The sequence below is a fragment of the Lagenorhynchus albirostris genome, chromosome 11 (assembly GCF_949774975.1).
Source record: "Lagenorhynchus albirostris chromosome 11, mLagAlb1.1, whole genome shotgun sequence".
NCBI classification, from domain to species: domain Eukaryota; kingdom Metazoa; phylum Chordata; class Mammalia; order Artiodactyla; family Delphinidae; genus Lagenorhynchus; species Lagenorhynchus albirostris.
The window spans coordinates 79,760,554-79,785,634 of record NC_083105.1 but is presented as its reverse complement, the minus strand read 5'-3'; the positions used below and the strand labels follow the sequence as shown (position 1 = coordinate 79,785,634).

Below are 25,081 nucleotides of genomic sequence, written 5' to 3'. Positions count from 1 at the left end.
ATCTGTATATAGTATTTAATAAATGTTTATTAATCAAATGAATCAACAAACTGTCTCTGAAGAGTCAACAGGTATCAGTTTGCAAATGCACAGCTTTGATGACCTCTATGATGGTTGAGGGCAAAATATGTGTAAACTTTAACCTTTTTTGCTATTGATATTTCTCATCAATACATTTGACTTAAGTTCCAAAGACTTAAGTAGTCAAGAATTCAAGATGGAAAAGGAAAACAAAAATAGCCGAATGCACACCAGTGAAATCTCCTCCACAGTCTGCTTAGTCACTCACTTAGCCCATTATCGTATCTCACTTCAGGGTCAGCCTCTGACTCTCATACAACTTCGAACTACATGCATGCCGATGGAGTGCAGTGACTAAAAGAGAAAAGGAAAAGTGACAGCATCGTTTCATAAGAGTTTGGCCAATAGTCAGAGAGAGTGCCAAATGACCTGAGACCACCTGTCTCACTTGTGTCGTTTCACAGATAAGAAAAACAAACATCCAGGGAAGTAAAATAACTGGCCCAAGGAGCAGAGCAAATCAGAATCAGAGCAGAACTCAGCTTCCCCCCAACCAGGCCATGGCTCCTTACACTACCGTGCGTTTCTTTACGTCCAGCCCAACCTGGGAAACCGCTCTTCTCTTTCAAAGGATTCAGCAATTCTACAATGTTCAGATTTTTCAAAAACAGCAATGAGGACAATGATACAAGTTTTATTGTTCAAGACATGTACTCAGTCGTCAACTATTGATATCATCACACATGTATTTTTTGCTTAAAAATATCTGGAGATTGGTACCCAATCTTGACTTATCTTAATGGTTTACCTATCCATTGTGGCTATAATGTGCCATAAGGAAGAGAGAAACAAAGAACACTCCTACAGTGTTGGTGGGAATGTAAATTGGTACAGCCACTATAGAGAACAGTATGGAGGTTCCTTAAAAACTGAAAATAGAGCTGCTATATGATCCTGCAACCCCACTCCTGGGCATGTATCTGGAGAAAACCATAATTTGAAAAGATACATGCACCCCAGTGTTCATTGCAGCACTATTTACAATAGCCAAGATATGGAAGCAATTCATCTATTGACAGATGAATGGTTAAAGAAGATGTAATAGATTTATACAATGGAATATTACGCAGCCATAAAAAAGAAAGAAATATTGCCACTTGCAGCAATATGGATGGATGTAGAAGTTATCATACTAAGTGAAGTAAGCCAGACAGAGAAAGACAAATATCATATGATATCGCTTACATGTGTAATCTAAAAAAAGAAATGAGACAAATGAACTTTATATACATAACAGAAATAGACCCACAGACATAGAAAAAAAACTTATGGCTACCAAAGAGGAAAGGGGCAGGGAGGGATAAATTAGGAGTTTGGGATTAACAGATACACACTACTATATATAAAATAGATAACCAAAAAGGACCTACTGTATAGAACAGGGAGCTAAACTTAATATTTTATAATAGCCTACAAGGGAAAAGAATCTGAAAAAATAGATATATATGTGTATATATATATATATATATATATATATATATATAAAACTGAATCACTTTTCTGTACACCTGAAACTAACACAACATTGTAAATCAACTATATTCAATTTAAAATTTTTTTAATTAAAAAATTTAAAGACAAGAGAAACAACCTGTATTGAGGATACACATACAGTCTCTTCCTGACTCCACATGAAAACTAAAAGTGCAGTTTTATAATTAAATAACCAACCTTTTAAATGAAATTCTTTTCATCATAAATGCAGTATGGATCATAATTCCTTTCATCAAGTGATATTCCTTTCACAAAGAAAAATTACTTAAGGGCACCAAAGGTAAAGTACAAAAAGAAATCTAGGATAAAGACTTAACTGTCAGGAAATAGAAGCTCTACCACTTGAAAACTGAAACACATTGGTTGGTTATTCATTAAGAACTGAGGCCACGTCTAGCTCTTAACATAAGACACAAACATTCCTTCCCTCCGTCCAACTCTGGCTGGTTGTTTGCATGTGGTTGGTTTTATTTTTTTCTGAATTATGATATAATTAATTGCCTTCATCCCCTAAAAACCCATACTATGTTCCCTTTACCAATCCTTTTGGAGGTTAAATCATTACAAGCAAATCTTTAATGCCAGCTTCCTCATGGAGACTGCTGCTTAGGGTGATTTCAAAATCAATATGTATTTTCTAGATTATATATAAAGTAGTAAAGAGCATGGTTTGAATAATGTGAATAGCATTAATAATTCATAAATCTACAACATGAAACACACCTTCCTATATGGCTATAAGGTCATCAATCTAAAAAGCTAGTAAATTGTCTTTATTATTTGATTTTCAACCTAATGGTTTGTTTATTAAAGTAATGCTTTATTCAATAGTAATTCTAAATACATCAAAAATTTTTAATTAAAAAAAGTCCACTGTTAGTCTCAGCAACTAAGAATAACTTTACACATGCAACTTATAAAGAGGATGGTATCCATCAGGTAAGAATAAGTGTTGGGGCTTCCCCGGTGGCCCAGTGGTTAAGAATCCTGCGGGGGACAGACACGGGTTCGAGCCCTGGTCCGGGCAGATCCCACATGCCGTGGAGCAACTAAGCCCGTGTGCCACAACTACTGAGCCTGCACGCTAGAGCCCACAAGCCACAACTACTGAGCCCACGTGCTACAACTACTAAAGCCCGCGCGCCTAGAGCCCATGCTCTGCAACAAGAGAAGCCACTGTGATGAGAAGCCCACGCACCACAACAAAGAGTAGCCCCCACTCACCGCAACTAGAGAAAGCCCACGCGCAGCAATAAAGACTCAATGCAGACAAAAATAAATGAATAAAATAAATAAATTTATAAAAAACAAAGAAGTGTTAACACAGGCATTCTGTTTTCCTGCTAAACGTCGATGAAATCCATCTTTGCTACAAGAATGTTTCTTTCTTTTACAGTCATTTTCCTCTAAAATACTGTAAGCTTATAAAAAGAGAGAAAATAAGTAAATATCATAAACAAATCAAATCAAGACTATACCACTTTCATAAATACAGCAAAGGAAAAGTGACCCCTATAAAAAGATTTCTAAACAGTAATTCTTCCACACTGTCTTTGGCATAAAATAAGCATGCTGGTAGGGATATAGCCCTACCATTTATGAAAAGCCACAACTAATAGCCATGTTAAGCTCTTTTCATGTATTCACTCATTTGCCTCACAATAAGCTCATAGAGCACCGTTTCTGTACTTTTTCAAGCATTTACATTTTTAACATTGTCACATTTAATCTAGAAAACATAGTAGCAGTTCAAAACATGTGGCAGACAATTTTCAGAGCAACAAACTGGAAATCCCACCAAATTATCTGAAACCATATTGCCTAGTGTAGAATAATGTTCCCATGAAAGAATTATTTATGTATCCCCTGAGTGTTTACAATGTTAAGATGAACTGATACTGCTTTTACTGCAATCACTCCACAACCTCTCAGCAGGCTACATTAAAAAAGATAAATTAAAAAAAAAAATTAGCTGGATGACAGCAGCTTTAACTAAAAGAGCAAAGAAATTGGCAGCGGACTCCCTACAACACCCTAAGGGCCCTACCTGTGTTCTGCAAAAGAAGGGAAAGATGTTTGGTGTCCTTGAAGTCATCCAGGCTCTAACCTGCACAGGACAGAGGTTGAGTATCCAATGGTGACTGATGAGCTGATAGGAAACCATGAGGCCTGGCATCCTCTTCTAAGAGCCTACTGTGGCAGTGACAAAATTGAATGCCAACCAGAAATGCCTACATTCTGATAATTTTCTCTTTCAACATATGTCCCCATGAATCCAACTGGAAAGCAGATGCCTAAGCTTGATAGCCCTACACTGAGAAAGGAAAGAACTTATCATCCACTGACTGAAATTCACAGGGGATAGAATATTGCCAAGAGCCGGTACCCAGTCAAGCTTAAGCAGAATGAACCAGGGGCTGTCAGCAGTTAGGAACTCTACCAACTGCTATCATAAATTAAAAGGAATTTTGCTCCTTAGCATGTGATTTATTTGGAAGAGGTTTTTAGTGCTAAGTTCTGAATGAAGCCAAGAAACACTTTACTGAAATGATCCATTTTAGTGCTGAGTTCAGTTCAAGAAGCAAAGCAGATTTCAATAAGCTTTCAGGCAAACTCATCAAAGTAATACCTGCTTTACCATATACTCTGGGTCTGGTTCAGACGGAATAACATCACTCTCAACTAATGGTTAGGAAGTAGTGACAGAAAAAACTCTCTTTTAATTCTCTATCCACATAAGAGAATACCTCTCTGGTAAGTTCCATGTTTAAGAAAAGCTACTTTAAAAGAACTTGAGGGCTTCCCTGGTGGCGCAGTGGTTGAGAGTCCGCCTACCGATGCAGGGGACGCGGGTTCGTGCCCTGGTCCGGGAAGATCCCACATGCCGTGGAGTGGCTGGGCCCGTGAGCCATGGCCGCTGAGCCTGCGGGTCTGGAGCCTGTGCTCCACAACGGGAGAGGCCACAACAGTGAGAGGCCCACGTACCACAAAAAAAAAAAAAAGAAAGAAAAAACTTGAGAGCCCATCTTGGGTAAATCAACCCACCAAAGAATGTTAAAGGCAGATTAATGATGCTATCCCAATAAACACAGTTCAAAATTAAGAAGCCTGATAACACTAACTGACAGTTCTTTTGGAAAATTACTTTTTTATTTAAGTTTTTAAAAATAAATTTCCCACTATTTTCATCCTTCCTATAGCAAAACAGCAGCATTTGTTCACCCTTCCCAGGAAAATGTGTCCTCCATAGGAAGACAGATGCCTGCAGCAATCACCCACCTCCCTTCTCCAGTGCCTTCCCAGCCACTAAGCAAGTCTGCAGTTCAGTCACACCAGGAGGCACTACAGGGTCTTAGTAAAAGCTATGGTCAGTTCAGCATATTAAAAAGAAATTGACAAGCTATGAAAAAGCTCAGGCATGTATGGGCCAAAGGTAACAAGAGAGGATACCCTTTGGATATTGGGTCCAAATGATAGAATCATGGGTGTAAACAGTGTTTAAGTTGTTTAATAAGAAATAACTTTAACAATAATTATGCTAGTAGGTTTGGTCAGTTGTCTTTATAAAATACAGCCTGAGAGCTACTGCTTTCTTAGGTCCACCACCATCATGTGCCAAAATGTCATAGTGATCTGGCTGCAGCCACCTAAGAACTACACCTGAAGACTGAAGTATTTACACCACTGAAGAAGACAGAGAATTCCATAGCAAAATGTGGCCCAGCTCATCTTTAAACAAAGCAATGGAAATGAGGAAAAATGATCCGCAGCAATGAAAGAATGTACAAAGTCTCTTTAAAGTAAGATCTGGGCTTCCCTGGTGGCGCAGTGGTTGAGAGTCCGCCTGCCAATGCAGGGGACACGGGTTCGTGCCCCGGTCCAGGAAGATTCCACATGCCACGGAGCGGCTGGGCCCGTGAGCCATGGCCGCTGAGCCTGCGCGTCCGGAGCCTGTGCTCTGCAACGGGAGAGGCCACAGCAGTGGGAGGCCCGTGTACCGAAAAAAAAAAAAAAAAAAAAGTAAGATCTTAGCCCATACCTACTTCCAGAGGGTGGCTTGTGTTCTTAAGGTGGATTCATCACTGAGCTTTACACTTACATTAAGAGACTTGAAAGTAGGGGAGGGGATTTATTAATATGAACCCACAAACTTCACTTTTAACTGTTGGAGGTATTTTCTGTGTAGATCTCCTAGTTTACTCCACCCCTCTTTCATTTGGTCATTTCATTTTTTTAAAGCAGTAACTGAGTGAGATTGAAAATGGCCCATCTGAGATCAGTCAACCAGAAAGGTGTGTAAAATGGTGGGGGGATAACCCAATTATTCATCAGTAATTCAGGCTTTCAACAGAGATTTTTTTCCTGTCACCTGAAAATCTCATTTCACAAACTTACTAAGCTTCTTTCAAAGCTTATATGAGGCTGTTAATAATGATCTGAAACACATTTGCCCTACTCAGAGGAATTTAATCTACAAAGCATTTCTTACTTTAGGGAAAAAGAATACAATGCAAGGTCTACAGAAGTAAAGCATTAAAACGACACTTGTGAAAGATCAGTGCCTCATTCCACCAGTGAAGGTCAAAATATTTATATGCTTCCTTAAGTCCTCTGAATTTAATTTAATTATCTAACAGTTTCACTTTAGTGCCAACCTGTTCTCTAACCCTAAACCTGTCTTAGTTTCTTGATTTGCATGCCTCCGTGCAAGGTACACAAGAAAAACTTTTAAGACACACTGAAGTGAAAAATATGACCGCTGTCTTACCTACAAAGGTAGGAAACGAGCCCATTTTAGTAAAAATATCATGATCGTCATCCAGCTAAGTTCCATGAGGGCAGAGCTCTGTTTACTTCACTGCCATATATTCCCAGCACCTAAAACATTACTTGGCACATAGGAGGCATTCAGTAAATACTGACAAATGAATGATTCGTGACAGATGCTGCAGAGCAAGAGAAGAGGAAAAGAGCAAGAATTTATTGAGCCAAGAACTGTCTTCAACACCAACCATAATCACTGTCACTTAAATGTGAAATCAATCAAGTCTCTATATGAAAAATGACTACATATAGTTACAGATATAGGTATGAGTTACGAGGATAAGAGTTCAGGCAGAATTCACTGAGTTTTCTAAGGTGAAAGGGAAAATGTGTCCATGCGTGAATGAACTGGATATAATGAAGAGGGTAGGGAGAAGGAAGGTTTACATACAAAACATTTCTCATTGCACATGGAACAACTGAGTAAAAGGTGGTATCAACTGAAATTTCATCTGATTCCAGAGTGTATACCCTAAGTCCTAGGTTATTCGTTGCACTTGCTACCCATAAGCCAATCACTAAGTCACACAGAAAAACAAATAAATGACTTACAGTTGGATTTTGGAATTCTCCTGTATTTGGTAACTACAGAAAATGTTTTACCTGATAGTATTTAGTCCAATTTTTTGACAGCCTAATGCCATGCATGCAATGTAAATACATATTAGCAAATAGTTTCAAAGTTCAAGCAAAAAAAATCTCACACAAACTCATCCCTTGCCTGCATACTGCAGGTTCACCAGTTTCAGGATACATGCTGGTGTTTAGAAACTCACACAGGAATAATAATATTCATAATACTAAGCTACTACTAATGATGCTGTGGGCTGCCACACTGGCTACTGTGGGCCAGGCACCTATTTACATGTTTATTATGCAGGCTATAGCTTTGAGTCCTGACAAGCAATCTGAGCGTGAGGTGCCATGATTAGTTCCACCTTTTGGAGATAAGAAAACTGAGGCTCACAGAGATAAAATAACTTGTCTAGGATCCAGTAAGTGAAGGAGCCATGATTTAAACACTGTCTGCAGAGATCTTCAGAACTAAAATAACATTGCCTCTTTGAACTTTTATTTTCTTTACCTGATCACCTTCTGACAAAAGGACACACACAGTTTTTTAAAATAATTTTGATACTAATCAAATTTATAGTCAAATATATGACACCTTTCCTTTCCAAAGAAAGAAAATACATGACAACTTTCCCCTCCAGGAAAGGATAATGGTCTTTCTTGCCCACAAACATGTTAACTTACTAAGACCCCGACCAGTTCCAGTTGTCCTATGTACTGCTCTCCAGGCATAATTCTTTCTAAAACAGGCTGGTGCTCGGAGTTAAAAAAAAAAAAAAGCATGTCATTTAATTCAATGTATTAGTACCAACACCCTATATCGAAGTAAGTCAGAAGGTGCCTCATTTGTTGACCCAAGGATGGCTGCAAGAATCTTCTACCCCCGAGAGTTCGACAGGGAGGCCAGCTCCACAGAGCATGAAACAAGTGCCCTGCCTCCTTCCCAAAGCCAAGTCCTCAACCGGGAAGCTGGACTTCAGAGCATAACAAACAGGCAAAAGCAAAGGATTAGGGGTCAAACAGCCTGAGTTCCAATCCTGATGTTACCACTTACTAACTATGCAAGTTTTTTTTTGGTTTTTTTTTTTTTTTTTTTTGCGGTTCTTCGGGCCTCTCACTGCTGTGGCCTCTCCCGTTGCAGAGCACAGGCTCCGGACGTGCAGGCTCAGCGGCCATGGCTCACAGGCCCAGCCACTCCGCAGCATGTGGGATCTTCTCGGATCGGGGCACGAACCCGTGTCCCCTGCATCGGCAGGCGGACTCTCAACCACTGCGCCACCGGTGGCCCCTATGCAAACGTTTTAAATGATCATTTAACTTCTTCCATATCCACCTGATAATGCAAACTCTAAGGTTTACCCTACACAAAAGTTGTGATGGCTGCATGGGATAACATGTGGGAAATGCCAGCCCACCTCCTGGTACATAGTGGATGGATCACAGATATAAAGTTTTCTTCCCCTCCTGAAAGACCTTCTTCACTGGAGTGCTGGAGCTGACTCACACTGGCTTGCTAGAGATGACTATTAAATTTTCAGAAATTTTGCAGGCCAGTTATTAAATACAGCCATTATTGACAATTAAATTATATAACTATAATAAATCATACATATGTAAATATATTGTATATATTAATATATATCTTAAAATAATTCTATAAACTTAAATCATGCTAAAAACAAAGGTAATAAGTACTCAAGGCTCATCACTTCCTAATTAGTTTCCTTCATTTTACTGTTATCTATGCTCTTGAGGTTACTACATATATTGTCCACTGAGCAGTGGAAACGCTTCATGATGGTGAGCTATGGCACACCTCTCCCAACTCCATGTTCAGCAATGTCACATTTGTAGCTTCAAATCAGCTACATGGTAAGAGTATTTACATGGAAATTGGCCAACACCAGTCAGGATTTACTTTCTCTGGAGAGCCAGTTATTAAGCATTTACCAGTGCACCACTGGTATTCATACTTCATCTTATTCCTTTCTGCTCCTGCACCTTCCATCTCTACTCTCTACAAGTTATCTACCTACATACTCACACGCGTTAAATTTAAAATAAAAATGAAAACGAAAACCTAACTCCCCTGCAGTTAACATCCTTTGCCCCATTCCTTCATTACCAAATTTACTGAAAATATTCTATTTATGCTTAATTCCAATACTTTCTTACCACCTACTCATTAATTTATTCATTTCACAAATATTTGAGCAACTACTCTTAGCCAGACACTATGAAAAGAACTGGGAATACAAATGTGATCAGAAGCCGACATGGTCCCTGCCCTGATGGAACTCAGTCACACTGCAGCCTGACCTTTGTCCTTCCTTGAAAGTCTGTAATGTGCGATTAACTCTTGTTTTTTCTCCTCCTCTGCCTTCCTTAAAAAAATTTACAATTTCCCCAAATATTCTGTCTTCTTTTCCTTCCTGCCGTGTTATGGAAAAAGTCAAGATATCCTCAAGGTTTTGACTATTTACCTCTCTGCTTTCTTGCTCAGGAATTTCAAGCATCACTGTGATTTTATCCTTTCCCAAACTTATTTTTCCTCTAGCCTTTCCATCTCAGTAACTGACACCACCACGCACCCAACTACTGAAGCCAGAAACACAAAAACCTTGTTTCCTGCCTTTCCCTCACCCCTCAACCCAAACATCAGCAAGTCCTGTTAGATGTATATCCAAAACTTATCCCAAATCCACCACATCCCTCCACCTCAGTCTCTATCAGCCTCGGCCAAGACCCTTTCTTTTCCCCTCAGTCTGTATGAAAGTCTCCCTGCTTTACTCTTGCCCCTTAATCATCCGCTCCAAGAAGCCAGAGTGAACATTCTTAATGTAACCATTTTCCTCCACATGAAACAAACAACAACAACGATAACAAACAGAACCCTCCAAAGTCTCCCTTTTCCACTCAGAATAAAATCTAAACTCACTTCCATGGCCGACACACCCTTCCCCATCTGGGCCTGCCCACCCCCTGAGCTCGCCCCTTCCAAACCCCACTTGCTCGTTTCCCCAAGTCTGGAACCCTGTGCCCAGATCTGAGCAGGGCTAGCTCCTCCACTCATCCAGGAGGATTCTGTGGGCCTTTCCTGACCAACCAACATGGAGTTGCTCCAGCCAGGCCCACCCACCACTCTCCACCACACTGTTCATTCTTTGTTGGTTATTTAGTGTGTGTCCTCCTCTACGGGAAGGGAAGCTACACAGGGGCAAGGACCCTGTCTTCCTTATTCACCAGGACATCCCTGGTGCCTGGAACATGCCAGGCACGTGGTAGACACTCAATAGATCTCTGTTGATGAACGAATAAATGGAGCACGATCCAAAAGACAGGTTTCCGCAGGAATAATCGGAAACAAAGACCCAGAAAAGAGGGAGTTTTCTGGGACTGCACGGAAGAATAAGAATAGCAATCTGCTGTTTAACCGCTAATCGTATGAGTCAAATTTCCATCTTTATTAAATTCTGACTTGCCCATGGCTTGAGCTATTTTAGAGGCAAGCTAATTTAATGAGTTCTGATAAATCTATGTTAATTTTCATGGCTAGGTCAAAAGATTCAAAAAAAAAGAGAGAAAATCCTTTAAAGTTTTTCCTGTACCCTGGGAGATCAGCTCGGTGCTCTGTGACCACCTACAGGGGTGGGATAGGGAGGGTGGGAGGGAGATGCAAAAAGGAGGGGATATGGGGATATACGTATACGTATAGCTGATTCACTTTGTTATAAAGCAGAAACTAACATACCATTTTAAAGCAATTATCCTCCAATAAAGATGTTTTTTTTTAAAAAAAAAAGATTTTCCTGTACCCTCAAAAACATTTCTGAGAGGCAGTGTCCCCTGGGCTTACTCCCATACTTGTGCTGTAATAAATTCCTATCACACACCAAGAGCAGGGAGAGACAGAGCAGCAGAAGGTAGAGCTATCCTCCCCCAGAAAACTGAGGGGCCTTGCTCTCTGATGCCCAGGGCTCTTCCAACAGGGAAGCAGCAATATGTCTGCACTTCTTAATGGAGGCTTCAGAGCCTCACCCTCTCCTTCCAAATAACAGCAGACAGCAGGGCTTCTACTTGCTTCTTCCAGCTACTCCTTTCTCATCTGCTCTAATATAAGGAAGGAATGGAAAGAAGAGAAGGAAGGAGGCAGGAGGAAGGGAGATGGGGAAGGAAAAAGAAAGAAGGAGGGAAACAAGTGTGGGCGGGTGTCACAAAGAACCCACTCGGTGCTTCACTTCTCTAGCGATTCCCCTGCAACAGGTGATGCTGGATGGTGAAAACACGCAAGGTCAAGGAGCACAGCCCAGTACCTCATCAAGGACCACACAGCTCGAGGAGACACAGGGAATCCACTGCTCTTGGGTTCAGGTGGCAATGGAGTATGGCAGCCACCCCAAGCTCCTTTGTGAGGGAACCGCTGCTGCTTCCCGTTTTCCCGGAGAGGGTACGCGGGCGGTGCGGTGGGCAGGGAGCTCCCGGGCCGCTGTGGGCTGCGCTGATGGACGACCCCATTGCTCCTAATTGTACATGGAATGGAGGGGAAACAAAGTCAGACAGAATGATAAGACCTGCAACAAGGAACAGCAATCCCTTGTCCCATCGCCAAGCCCTGTTCCATGGAAGCAACCGTCCACAAGTCTTTTAGCTCTTCTGTTTCTGGTATTCATCACGACATTTTTAAAATAAGATTAAATTATAATCTTATTTCTAATTTTAGAACTTGTCTTATTCAGTTGCTACCATAGAAGATGAGGACTCAGTCCCTTTTACGTGGTCACCAATATGCAAACACACACACACACACACACACACATTCACAACCACCCTCTTCTCATCTTCCACATATATTTCTCTCATAATAAATATAATTTGAATTCTCCTAACTCAGTTGAAGTGATATTCGGGATTTACATTATTATGATCTTGTGAAATGTTTTTCACAGCTGATCCACCCCAATGTATTCTCACATTTTCCTTCATGAATCTTCTGAGATGATATAATTCATAACCACCAGCTGGGCAAAACTTTTAAAGTCTGATACTATCAAGTGATGGGGAGAATGTGGAACAAAGGGGATTCTCATCCACTGCTGCACTCCAGGCATTTCAAAAGCAATGTCTCTTGCTCACAGTGAACAAGTGAAATCACAGTTCACAGTGAGATCAACACAGTGAACATGTATGCATCTGTGGCCCCAGCAATACTTCTGTGGTTATGCCCCAGGAAGTACGTGCACACAAAGGTTACCTGAAGCATGCTATATAATAGCCAAAAATGTAAAAATAATCTAAATTCAAACTCCAGAAGGATGGATAAATTGTGATAATTAAATACTACACAACAGTTAAAATGAATGAACTATAGCCACATGTATCCACATTGATGGATCTCAAAATCCAATGTTAAATGAAAAGAAAAGCAAGAGACACAATTTATATAAAGTCTGCAAGTATGTAAACAATGCTATTTGATAGTCAGTGGTATATACTTATGAAGTAATAACAAGCAAACCGCCCTAGAAATGAAAAATGCCAAATTCAGGATCATGGTTATTTCTAGAGAGAGGGTTAGGGACTGGGGTCAGGGAACGTTATCTTCTGCGTGTTGGCAATTATATGCTAATTTTGTAAAAAGAAAAAAATTTAACTTTCAGGAGCTGCTCTTTCACTGAAAATGTTTCTTCCTAAAGGTGATGTCTCAGAAAAGAAATCTAACTCTGTTCGTGTGGTCCAATCTTAAAATTTAGGAATAAATTGCTCTTCACGTAGGAGAGGGCTTCCAACACTTGCTTCTGTTGTTTCTTTCCTGTTTCCTGAATCATACAATGAAAAGACCTCAAGAACAACCTAGTACCAAGATGTTTATTCTAAATGAGCAGATAAGAATTTGTGTGTACGTTATTCTGGGAAAAGGGGACACGATTCTGTGAGATTCTCAAAGGGGTCAGGACCCCCCAATACACACATCCTCTGAGCTGGTCTCCTGGTACAAATGGGAGCCCAGGATCTGAGATGCAGATGCCCCGGGGGGTCTCCAAATCCCTGTCCTGTGTGCTCCACGGAGGCTCAAGGGTAACCCTGTGGCTCTGGATTCACACAGACAGAAGTCGCAATAGGGGATGGGTGACTCTGGAGAGGTTACTTTCTATGCCTGCCTGAATTCTCTCCTCTGTAAAATGAGGGTAAAAGTTGTGAGCAATCAGTGACTTCATACCTGTAAATGGCGTGGCCCAGTGCTTGGCACACGGCCTGCACTCAAGAGATACTGTGATCGACCAGGTCTCCCTGTTACCTGCTCTCACTCAGCTCCTTCTCACCACTTTCACCACTGTACTCAGTTACTCGCGTAACTACTTATGTAACGTCTGTCTCCCCCAGTATTGCTCTTTGAGGGAAGGAATCTTAACTGTCTTATTCTTGGCCAGGCACAGAATGACAATGTGTTAAGTGGGTGGAAAGAATGAATGCCTCCACCTATGCAGAGATGCTGGCGGTTGTGAGAGCTAAAAGTTACTAAAACAAACAAAGAAACCCCACCAACTATGAGCTATGCAACATCCAAGCTACATATGAGCAGTATTGTTTTTTTCATAGAATAGAACTTCTGGCAGTTTGGTATAATGAAGGTCAAGAACAATTACTAAAGGAATAAAAACGACAATTATTCTCTTTGAAAAAAGCCTAGCTCAACAGTGACCAGATGAAGAAAAAAGGAGTGGGCTGGAGAGACCTCAGACCAGAGGAGATATGACTTCAAAGATGAGCTAAACAAGAATGCTGCCTGCTATCATATTATCAGCCACTGCAGCGGGCCTGGAAGGTGTGCCCTGAGGGGAATTCAGGATGGAGAAAAATAGGATACTGACCCTAGAGAGTTGAGATGCATATCAAAGGAACAATTTTAATGAGCCCAGACTCTTGCATCTTCCCATATATAGAAAAGCACTGAAATCATTAACTTGAGATGCCTGATCTTTTGTGATTAGCACTAGTCTTTTGAGTTTCGACTATATAGTTGTTTTTTTAAATTTTTCTTCAGCAAAAAATCATACATCCCGGCTCCTCCCTTACCTCTTTGGAACAGTCCCTCAGAGCTATCTGAGAGGCTGCCCTCCCAGGCTGTAGTCCTTAGCAATGTCCCCAAATAAAACATAATTCTCAACCCACAAGTTGTGTGTTTTATTTCATTCGATATGAGGTTAAAATATCTCTGGACTGAACCAAAGGCAAGGGTCTGCAGGCACTTGCCACATCTTCTGCTGTCAGTAGAGCGAAGCAGAAAGACGATGGGAGGAAGATACAAAGCGGATGCCAGAAGAAAGTGGAAAGCCAGAGGGGTGGATAGGCTGCTCTCTAAATAGTAAGGTCAGCAATGCAATTACTACCACGGGTGGAGAGGATACAGACGAAAGGCATTCTCATATAAGCCTAGGGGAGGTGCTTTGGCTCACAGCTTTCTTGGTTTGAGCTTGGATCAAAATGATAACTGGGCTCCTTCCTTTTACATGCCTCTGAGATTTACAGAGAGCCAACAGAGCACTAAAATCTATTTAAATTATCTCCAAGTACGCCCAGGCAGGAGGGTGATCAGAATCTAATGACTCATCTCAGCTTGTTGCCACTCACTAGCACTGCTCTTATCTTTATGTCAAGAAGCATAAAGATGTAGGGAATGGGCTAAAAAGACAGGATTTTTTTTTTAAGATAATATTCTTCATCGGACAAGGCTGGAGAATAAATCAGTGACATTTATTAAAAGTTCAACTGTAAGGGCCTTATAATTAGTGAAAAATAGTGTCTGCATGTCAAATTGTTAATAATTATGGATTTGACAGAGGAAGAAAATTATAGTATGTACTTGAACTTTTAATATGCCTTAGTCACTCTTATCATCTATAATCCACAGGATAATATGAATGTACCTTAAGTTTTTTAAATGAAAATAGGTTACTAAATAAACTTGTTCTTTAACTTGAATATGACATGTAATTATTCCTGTAGGGTTTAGACTGGCCCTCTGGGGAATTCCAAAAGGCCCCTTCCACAACTCTTAGGTAAAAGCATCATCCCTAGAGCAAGTAAACGACTCTAATTTAGCATTTGAGGGCAGAGATTCAAGTCAAGCTGTTAACAGACTGTTACCATTTGTAACTACTCCACTGTGTGAATCAAGATCTCTCAGTAGTATGCAACCAAAACAATCTGGCGATATAAACTTGCAATCAGCAATGATACTTTTCAATTCCAAATTTGGGGCTCACAAAAACTTTATAGTCCTCATGGATTTTCATAAAAGCGTGAAGAGTTTAAACATATATAATGCATTTATCCTAAGGAAATAAGCCTTACGATATGATAGTCTAAGAGGAGGTTACATTTAACAAAACGTTATACCTCTATTTTTTTAATGAGAGTTTGAAAACTATTGATTTAAGCAACTCTTCTCTGCACATCATGGACTGCTTGACAGCAAAAATGACTTACGATTTATCATGATTGTGGGATAAAGAAAAGAGATCATAAACCAAGCACACGCCGAACACCGTGACGCCCGTCTCTTTCACCAGCATAGCGCAGGTCCCCAGACACAGACTGAGCAGCAGGAAGAAGGGAGAAGCCGTGGGAGGGAAACATTCCCCAACACGACACTGGTCCACACTCCTGAAAAACAAGGTTGAGTTGCTTTTACTCTAAGAAGAAATGTGGGTCGCTAAGAAATAACCACCTTTTAAAGATAAGATCTAGCACCAATTTCGTTGTATTCTGAGTAAGTAGGTGAGCAAAGATTTCTTGAAGCATGTTCATCACAGTGTTATTTCAAATTTGCAAAGATGGAAAAAAGTAAATGTCCAACAATGCTGAATTTGGTACTTAAATTAAGGCATATATAAATTCTGGTAGGGCTTCCCTGGTGGCGCAGTGGTTGAGGGTCTGCCCGCCGATGCAGGGGACACGGGTTCGTGCTCCGGTCCGGGAGGATCCCGCATGCCGCGGAGCGGCTGGGCCCGTGAGCCACGGCCGCTGGGCCTGCGCGTCCAGAGCCTGTGCTCTGCAACGGGAGAGGCCGCAGCAGTGAGAGGCCCGCATACCGCAAAAAAAAAAAAAAAAATTCTGGTAAATTATGGCATATAACAAAGGAACACTAAAAAGCCATGTAAAATGCTACCATAGAGATGTATTTAGTGACACGGAAAGATGTTTAGGTGAATATATTTTAAGTGAATACAACAGGTTACTAAGCCACATGAATGAACTCTGGAGCCAGGTTCCCTGGGTTCAAATCACAGCTCTGCTGTTAACTAACAGGGTAACATGGGGCAGGTCGGTTGCCTCCCTGTGCCTCAGTTCCCTCATGTGTGAAATGGGATCACAGTGTTGTAGGGAAGATTCAGTAAATGACTTATTACATGTTAAGTGTTTATCATTATTATTATTTTTGTGAAGGTATTTTATATGCTTCTGTACAAAGAAATCAGTGGATATATACCAAACACAATCATCATTTCTGTGATGAAAATACACGTTTTAGTCTTTTTCTTTTCTTCTGGCTAATCTGTTTTTTTGTTTTTTTTTTATTGAGGTACAGCTGATTTACAATGTTGTATTAGTTTCTAAACTGTAGTTTTAAATTTGTTTTTCATGAGAATGTATTAAGTAAAGCTTTTTCTTTTCTCAGCATAATTTCCAGCAGGGATTTTCTAAAACCCTCCAGTTGCTGTAAAGTCTTTTTTCACCTTACAAAACAGAGTCAGCGCCACACCAAGAAATTCCACTGTTCCTTCCGCAGGTGGCACACCAATTTGCTCCTACTCTTTTGAAGGCCAATATATCTGAAGTGGTGACGTCTTACCCTTATTGTTATGTCTTAGAACAATCACCTAAATTATATGCCAAATTTGTAGGAGACAGGCTTTTTCTCCGAAGCTGGTTTATAGCTTAAAATTACTCAAAGTGTGAATGGCCTGCACAACAGAAAGCTGTAACAGTGTGGCTTATTACCACACAGATATGGATATGCTGCGGGGCCACTCATGCTCCCAAATTGATCAACACAGAGAAGAAGGCTGAGAGATCAAGTTCAAACTCAAAAGCGATTATTAATCTTGTTCTAACACCAGAGCAAAGAGGAAACAACTGTTGAATTTGGGTTTATATTTTTAATATTTTCACAACACTCTTTTATATACCTAGCAATGCAGTGGGAGATTACAAAGCCAGGACCAGAAGCCTGGTACTATATTAAGAAGAGACTCTGGTCTTAAAGCAAAACTTCATAAAGCTTAATTCAGTCCATCTTTGACCCAAGCTCTAAACTGGTTTACAACAAGGTTTCTCAGTTTCAGCACTACTGGTATTTTAGGGAAGATGATTCTTTGTTACAAGGGCTGTCCCGCACACTCTAGAATCCTTGGCCTCTACTCACGTACCAGCTGTACCTCTCCAGTTGTGACAAGCAAAAGTATCTCCAGATATTGCAAATGTCCCCCTGGGGCAAGGTGGGCAAATTTGCTCCCTACCGAGAACCCCTGGTTTAGAACAGTGTTCCTTGGAGTCACTGGGTTTTATAAGATTATAGGCCAATGAACTGACCCAGAGATCAAGGTTCACAAATCCTTAACCAGGCATCCCTCCAGGAAGCAGGGCAATGTGGCTCACTGGCCCCCTTTCTCCTGGGCCACCCTCTGAGTCACCTGCCCCCATTACATTTTTTTTTTTTTTAATAAACAATGACTACAATGACGTGAGGTGGGAAGTGGAAACAGGGATTTTATTAATTAATTAATTTATTTTTGCTGTGTTGGGTCTTTGTTTCTGTGCGAGGGCTTTCTCTAGCTGCGGCAAGCGGGGGCCACTCTTCATCGCGGTGTGCGGGCCTCTCACTATCATGGCCTCTCTCGTTGCGGAGCACAGGCTCCAGACGCGCAGGCTCAATAGTTGTGGCTCACGGGCCTAGCTGCTCCGTGGCATGTGCGATCCTCCCAGACCAGGGCTCGATCCCGTGTCCCCTGCATTAGCAGGCAGATTCTCAACTGCTGCGCCACCAGGGAAGCCCTACCTTCATTTTTTACCCACCCCTTTCCCTATGTGGATATGTCACGACTCAGGTGAAAATCTGATCAAGTTAGGGGGAAAGGGGCAATATAATGGGAAATTGTTTTACTGTTTTTCAGTCTACCAAAGCAAGAAGCTTCTGTATTATGATGAAAGGATGTGCAAATTGGAAAATCACAGTTGAGAAATACTACTTTCAATTCAGCCTTGTTGTTTTAAGCTTTGAGCTACTTTAATGAGGATAATAAAGAGGAAAAAAACAAAACAAAATGTAGGACCAAAATGAAAAGGAGAAATTAAACAAATCATAGTTAAATAGAAGAGAGGACTAGACCCAGTATATTTTGGCTCAGAGCTAAGATTTCAAATTCCATTCTCAGTAAGAAACTACAAGTAAGAGAAATCAAGAAGCAAGAGCTTATCTTCCCAGCACTGGGAGAGCAGTCCTTTTAAAAGGCTATGACATGGTTCAGAATGCGGCTGGAAGAGAGAACAGCCTAGCTTTTGGTAAGGAGACGGTTTCCTATCCCAGGTCTCCAGGAAGCTCACTGGGCATTTCACTGCCAAGAAGCCTCCCTCCTCTCTCAGGCAGGAGCTCAGAGTCAACACACACACACACACACACACACACACACACACACACACACACACACACACACACACACACACACACACACACACACACACACCCAGAAACTCCCAGGGGACAGCATGACTGTAAACAGATAAGGGCATTCTTAGACATACATACCTACTGTAGGAGAGAAAGGCTAACAGAAACAGCAAGCATGCCAACACGTCAGCTCTGCCAACAATTCCGGCCACCTAGAAAGTGTGAAAAAATAAAAACCTCAGAAAACCACTTTCAGAAACGCATTACAGAAATGTTATTTGTTTTCAGATGAATGAAAGGAATAATAAATTAGAAAACACATTATTCTTTAAATTCTGATATATGACTAACCACTTCTGTTTATATTTAACAATAATTTTAAAGAAGGAGAAAAAGGGGAAGGAAGGGGCAAGATTTTCATGCTTAACTTCATTTTTAACCTTTCTTCTATTGAAGATCAATTCACAGCATCGAAGTATATTCATTTACTGTTTTTCTTCAAAAATATTTTTTTGAGCAATGACTGAGTTCTGGACACTGTGCTAGTCTTTGGGCACCAGAGTGCTAATGGAACAGAGGATGTTTACAGAGCACTAGGAAAAAAATAAGACAAGAATGGGAAGGAGTATGAACTCATCATCACTATGTGTGAGTGTACGTGCATGCGTCTATGTGTTTCTTAGCAACATCACCAAAAGGGTCTGAAAGCAAAATACCCCAGTAGCAAAGAGCCATCCTGACACTAACCACAGGCCATTTGTCCACTAAAGAGAACATGGGCCCCTTGGAGAAGCAGCTGATTCCAGGGTTGAGACTCAGGAGATACAAGAGCACTTGGATCATCTTCTCATGTCAGAAAGTAAGTGTTCAAAAAATGACAGGTACATGTCAATAGGACACAGAAGCCAGTAACAATGGGCTCCCACTGACCAAATACGCAACAATTTGAACATCATAATAAATAAGGACAGCAATAAATGATAAACCACTGTCAATTACAATATTAAGACAAATATATTAATAACACTGTATATTATATATACTCCTAATATAAATTTTAAGTTACATTTAAAGATATAAATAATATAATAGAAAGACACTGAAGACTGGTGACTGTTCAAAACTTAAGACTAAAAGAGGCTAAAAAGAAACAGTGACTAATGGCCTTGGTTTTAGAAAATAGACAACGAAATTATTAAGGTGTAAAGGAGCATGAATTATGCAACCTACTCTCAAATGCTTCAGAAAGCAAGTAATATTTTTATATATTGAAGGAGAAAGAGTGGAAGGATGATAAAACATCTGCTGCAAAATGTTAAAAATTGGTGACTCTGGATAAAGAGTGCATGGTCACTACATTTTTTAAGCTTGCAATTATTTTTTTTATTGTGTTACTTCAGAAAGGGACTGAAATGGAAGAAGGGTGGGAACAGATGGCTATTTATAAATCTTTGTATTATTTCACTACTCAAAACGTGTACATTTCTCTTAATTTTTTGAAATCCAGGAAATAAAACCGTAAAGGAAAAAAACGAGGTATGGTTCAAAGAATGCTTCAAAGAAAAGGTCACATATGAGGAAGAATTCGCAAGGGAAATAAACAGACTTGACATTCAGGCACAGAAAACAGCCTTACCCAAATCACAGAAGACGTGAAGCCCATGGTGTGTTGGAGAATCAATCAACAATTAATAGTGGAAAATAGATTTCTGGGAAATATACCTATAAATATCTTCATATAATAAGCAAATTTTGCAGTCATAAAGGAGAGGCAATGACACACACATGGAGCTAGACCAGGGGTCCCCAGTCCCCGGGCCACGGATGGTAGTGGTCTGTGTCCTGTTAAGAACCGGGCCGCACAGCAGGAGGTGAGCGGCAGGTGAGTGAGTGAAGCTTCATCTGTATTTACAGCCGCTCTCCATCACTCACATTACTGCCTGAGCTCCGCTCCCTGTCAGGTCAGTGGAGGCATTAGATTCTCATAGGAACGCGAACCCTACTGTGAACTGCGCATGCGAGGGATCTAGGTTGTGCGCTCCTTATGAGAATCTAAAGCCTGATGATCTGAGGGGGAGCTGAGGTGGTGATGCTAGCGCTCGGGAGCGGCTGCAAATACAGATTATCATTAGCAGAGAGGTTTGACTGCACAGAGACCATAATGAATCAACTGCTTGCAGACTCATATCAAAACCCTATCAGTGAGTAGCAACTGAAAGCTCAGGGCTCCCACTGATTCTGCATGACGGTGAGCTGCATAATTATTTTATTATATATCACAACAGAATAATAACAGAAATAAAGTGCACAGTAAATGTAATGTGCTCGAATCATCCTGAAACCATTCCCCACCCCAGGTCTGTGGAAAAATTGTCTTCCACGAAACCAGTCCCTGGTGCCAAAAAGGTTGGGGACCGCTGAGCTAGACCATCCAAGGCTTGAATACAGGCTCCCCTAACCAACTGAGGGAGATTCAACTTTGTTATCTTTAAGTTCTGAGATTTGGTTTTGTTATCTTTAAAATGAGTATTACACCCCCTAACTCACGTTACTGTTGTAATAAGTAAGATGATATATACAAAGTGCCCACTCATTGTTGATGCCCTTCTTTCTTCCTTGTCCCTGCAGAGAAAGGGGGTGAGACTCTTAACAGTGAGACGGGTTTTTCTGCGTGATATACGGAAACCATCTTTTTACTTTAAGGTTTACATGTATGATATTTTATGTTAACTTTATTAGATAATCCAATATGTCTATTAGTGACAGTGTGGTTTCACCTCGGTGTCAAGGCCCAGCTCAGACTCACAGTACGTAAAGCAACAACTGCACACGGTTCACTTGTGAAGCCCAGGCCTGCTCAGGCTACAGGCACCGCCCCTTTGAGCACTGAGCTCGGCATCACCAGCAAGGCCTCTGGGAGGTTAAACAGAGAGCCCAGCTCGCCAGCAACAAAGTCCTGGGATAAGGCCCAGGCGTCTGGGCCCAGGGGGACACCCAACACAGCACTACTGCTGTGGCCAACCCAGACAACAGCAGGACTGGCAAGCTGATATTGGGTGTGGCAAGCTGGAATGAGGCAATCACGAGCTAGGCAGGCATAACTAATGCCTTCAAGGCGCCTGAAGCCCTGCTTCTCAAACTGTAGTCAGTTAGCTCTGCCGGGAAACAGCTGCAGCAATAGCAGCATGTGCCAGTTGGACGCGCCCAGATTTGAAGAATGGAGTGTCCCTTGGAGCAGCTCAGAGCGGGGGTTGAAATGTCAGTGCTAACACTGAGAGACTCTGCTGCCAGCTCCAAACCACCAAGCAGTCACTGAACACCTACTCTGTATCCCTGTTAAGCTGGGGTCTCTGGGGCAAGGGGGTTAGTGTCTTAAAAACAAGGTGCTTGTCGTCAACTACTATCTGGCCAGACTAGCCACACAGTGAGTCAATTTGTCAACATCATCTTGTTCAGTAATTGCATGTTTCACGCCGGTCAACAAACATTTAACAAGTGCCTCCTATTTGCCAGGTATTTATGCCAGCTGGAGGGATTAAACCTGCCCCAAGCAGTTAACATCTGGTGAGGAGTCAAAGAGGGTATTAAGAGGTTACAAGGAAACTGCATGTATTGTAAAGGGGAGAAATCACTGCCATGAGAAGACTGAAGGCATTAATTTGGACTGTAGGATCTGGGAAGGCTTCGTGGAAAGGCTGGCCTTATTCACTGAGACTTAAAGGTCAAGCAAGGAGGACTTCAGGAACCTCAAGACAGGGGGATGTGAATCTTGGGCCAGAGAGGGAATGCAGAAGCATTCCAGGCAGAGGAAAGAGAGTCCTGAAAGCACACTGGGTGTTCCTGGAAGGGGAGGTTAAAGTGATGAGAGCATGGAATAAATGAAAAGTGGGTGGGAGTGGGTAACAAGAAGCAAAGATGGAACGTCAAGTTGTCACCCCTTGGGCTTGATCCCGTGACAATGCAGGCTGAACCTAGGGTGCTGGGAAGTACAAAAGGACTTGGTCAAATATACAAAGAGATGGAGAGCATGTATTTCTTCCCTTAAGCTTCAAGTTTCCATCACCAAGCAGGTAGCTGTAACCTGGGAACCGTATTCCTTTAACAAATATTCAAACATTTGAAAAAAACCAGTGAACATAATTGAGTAGAATTCAAATAATGTAACATTCAGATCTCCTAGCAGGCTTAACAGAATCACATGTGGAAACTGACAAGTAAGGACTTAATTTGCCCCCAAAACTTGTTATTTCTTGCACTATCACTATTATATTATATTTATTAATTATTTTACCTGCAAAATGAGTTCTATTGGTGGCAGACTGAGCCAGGAACACACACTTAACACATGGCAACAGCTGAAAGCCAAACTGGCTGATTAGATCATGACCAATTTTCTCCTAAGTACTCTTGTCCCAGCTGTGGAAACGTCAACCCTAACCTTCAACTCCATGTGTCAGCATTTCCTGCTCTTGCTTTTGACTGGACAGAAGTGCATTCCTTCAAACAGTAATGTCTCTATGATGATTGTTAAGTTTTAATTCTCATAGGAGAATTACAATGATTTCCCCATTTTCCCAATTTCTCTACTGATTTTTCTCATGATTCGGGATTCAGAAAAACATAAATTTCCCAAGAAATATACTGTCAGGAAACCCAAGAATCACAAGGCCTTCAATGAGGAAAGCTCTAGGTCTACCTTATTCACTACTATAGCCCTGCACTGATTGACTGTATTATAGTCACTCAAATATTTGTTGAAAAATTACATAACTAAATGAATTTATTCCTCTCTACTTAAACTGGAAATAATTTTTCCCTTCGCCGGAATTTCAGTTTTATTACAACATATTGCTTTGTCTTGTATGTATTTATGTGTGCGCTCTTTGGCTTTTCTAGGAGCTTATGAACAAACTGTGGGTAGGGACCCCACTGCCCACCCACATACCCCCTTGGCACCTAGCAGAGGGCCTGCACTAAGCAAGCACTCGTTTAACAATTTGTTGGTTACATAATTAAGAAAGCAAATCCTTAATCATATCAACATGTTTACACTAAACCCTCCCCCGGCAAGTTAAGCCCTCCATCCTTCCTGCTGTAATTTATGGTCTCATTTTTGTTCTTGTTTAACAAAGAGGAGACACAACCTACTAACTTCCTCTTTCATCACACTATGGTCTGTTTTTCTTTTTCTTAAATAATGTATCACTATGTTTTCATAACACACATTTCTTTTTCTCTATTTCTCTGCCCTCCTTTCTAGAAACCTGAACTAATATCTATAATTAAATAACAGTCTCTTGATTTTACTTTCCAGTATAGTTTATTATACAGGTCAAATTTCTTTGCCTTCTTATGCCTCCCCCATCTCCTTGTGAATGCAAATAGTTTCTTTAAGATTTTTCCCCAAATAAATGTCTAGCTCTCAGGCTCCTTTGTCCCCATAATTGTGTTACCATGGATTTTTTTTTTTTCCGATTAGTACAAAAGCTGCTTGAAACCTTTTTTTTTTTAACATCTTTATTGGAGCATAACTGCTTTACAATGGTGTGTTAGTTTCTGCTGTATAACAAAGTGAATCAGCTATACATATACATATATCCCCATATCCCTTCCCTCTTGCGTCTCCCTCCCACCCTCCCTATCCCACCCCTCTAGGTGGTCACAAAGCACTGAGCTGATCTCCCTGTGCTATGCAGCTGCTTCCCGCTAGCTAGCTGTTTTATGTTTGGTAGTGTATATATGTCAATGCTACTCTCTCACTTCGTCCCGCTTTCCCCTTCCCCCTCCCCACGTCCTCAAGTCCATTCTCTATGTCTGTGTCTTTATTCCTGTCCTGCCCCTAGGTTCTTCAGAGCCAGTATTTTTTTTTAGATTCCATATATATGTGTTAGCATACGGTATTTGTGAAACCCTTTCTTACAGGTCATTTTGCTAACAGGATTTTCCTTTTTTCTTAGAACTCCAGCTAGCTCATGATCACACTGCCCGAGATTACCTGCATTTTAGGCTCTCCCTCTCTGCAAGCACAGAATTAGGACCATTCTTATTCTACTCATTTGTTCTTTCCTACAAAAATTTTCTCCAAGACACTCTAAGCACGAATTTTTAACTCTACTTATGAAATTATTTGTCAGAAACATAATATTGTTGATGGGCTTAGATTAAAACATTGCCACTGACCTGGTGTCATATATTCTATATGGCTAGGAGTAGTGGTCCTTGATTATTTCTCTTCATCTAACAATCATATTGAAAACTTATGCATTGCTCTCATCTTTTAAAATTCACATCTAAAATTTTTCATCATAATTTTAAATAATTCAAAGGATCTAACTTCCTGTGCATTTTAGAAACTGACATTTTAAAATAACGCCATAATGTTACTCCTTTAAATGCACCAAATGCACCTGAAACATACCACAGCAATTTGAAGCCCATCAT

At 40.9% G+C, this 25,081-nt stretch overlaps 1 protein-coding gene across 6 annotated transcripts in view; it reads right to left on the bottom strand.

Annotated features, from left to right (window-relative positions):
* Positions 1–25,081, bottom strand: part of TMTC1 (transmembrane O-mannosyltransferase targeting cadherins 1) — a 264,710-nt gene that overhangs the window by 219,811 nt on the left and 19,818 nt on the right. For 5 of the 6 annotated variants that reach the window (XM_060166630.1, XM_060166633.1, XM_060166634.1 and 2 more), the window contains exons 3-5: positions 18,779–18,852; positions 15,460–15,636; positions 11,286–11,492 (exon numbers count right to left, since the gene is read on the bottom strand). In XM_060166630.1, coding sequence (XP_060022613.1) covers positions 11,286–11,492; positions 15,460–15,636; positions 18,779–18,852 — 458 coding nt within the window. The remainder of the gene's footprint in view (positions 1–11,285; positions 11,493–15,459; positions 15,637–18,778; positions 18,853–25,081) is intronic. The other variant, XM_060166636.1, reaches the window with a different exon arrangement.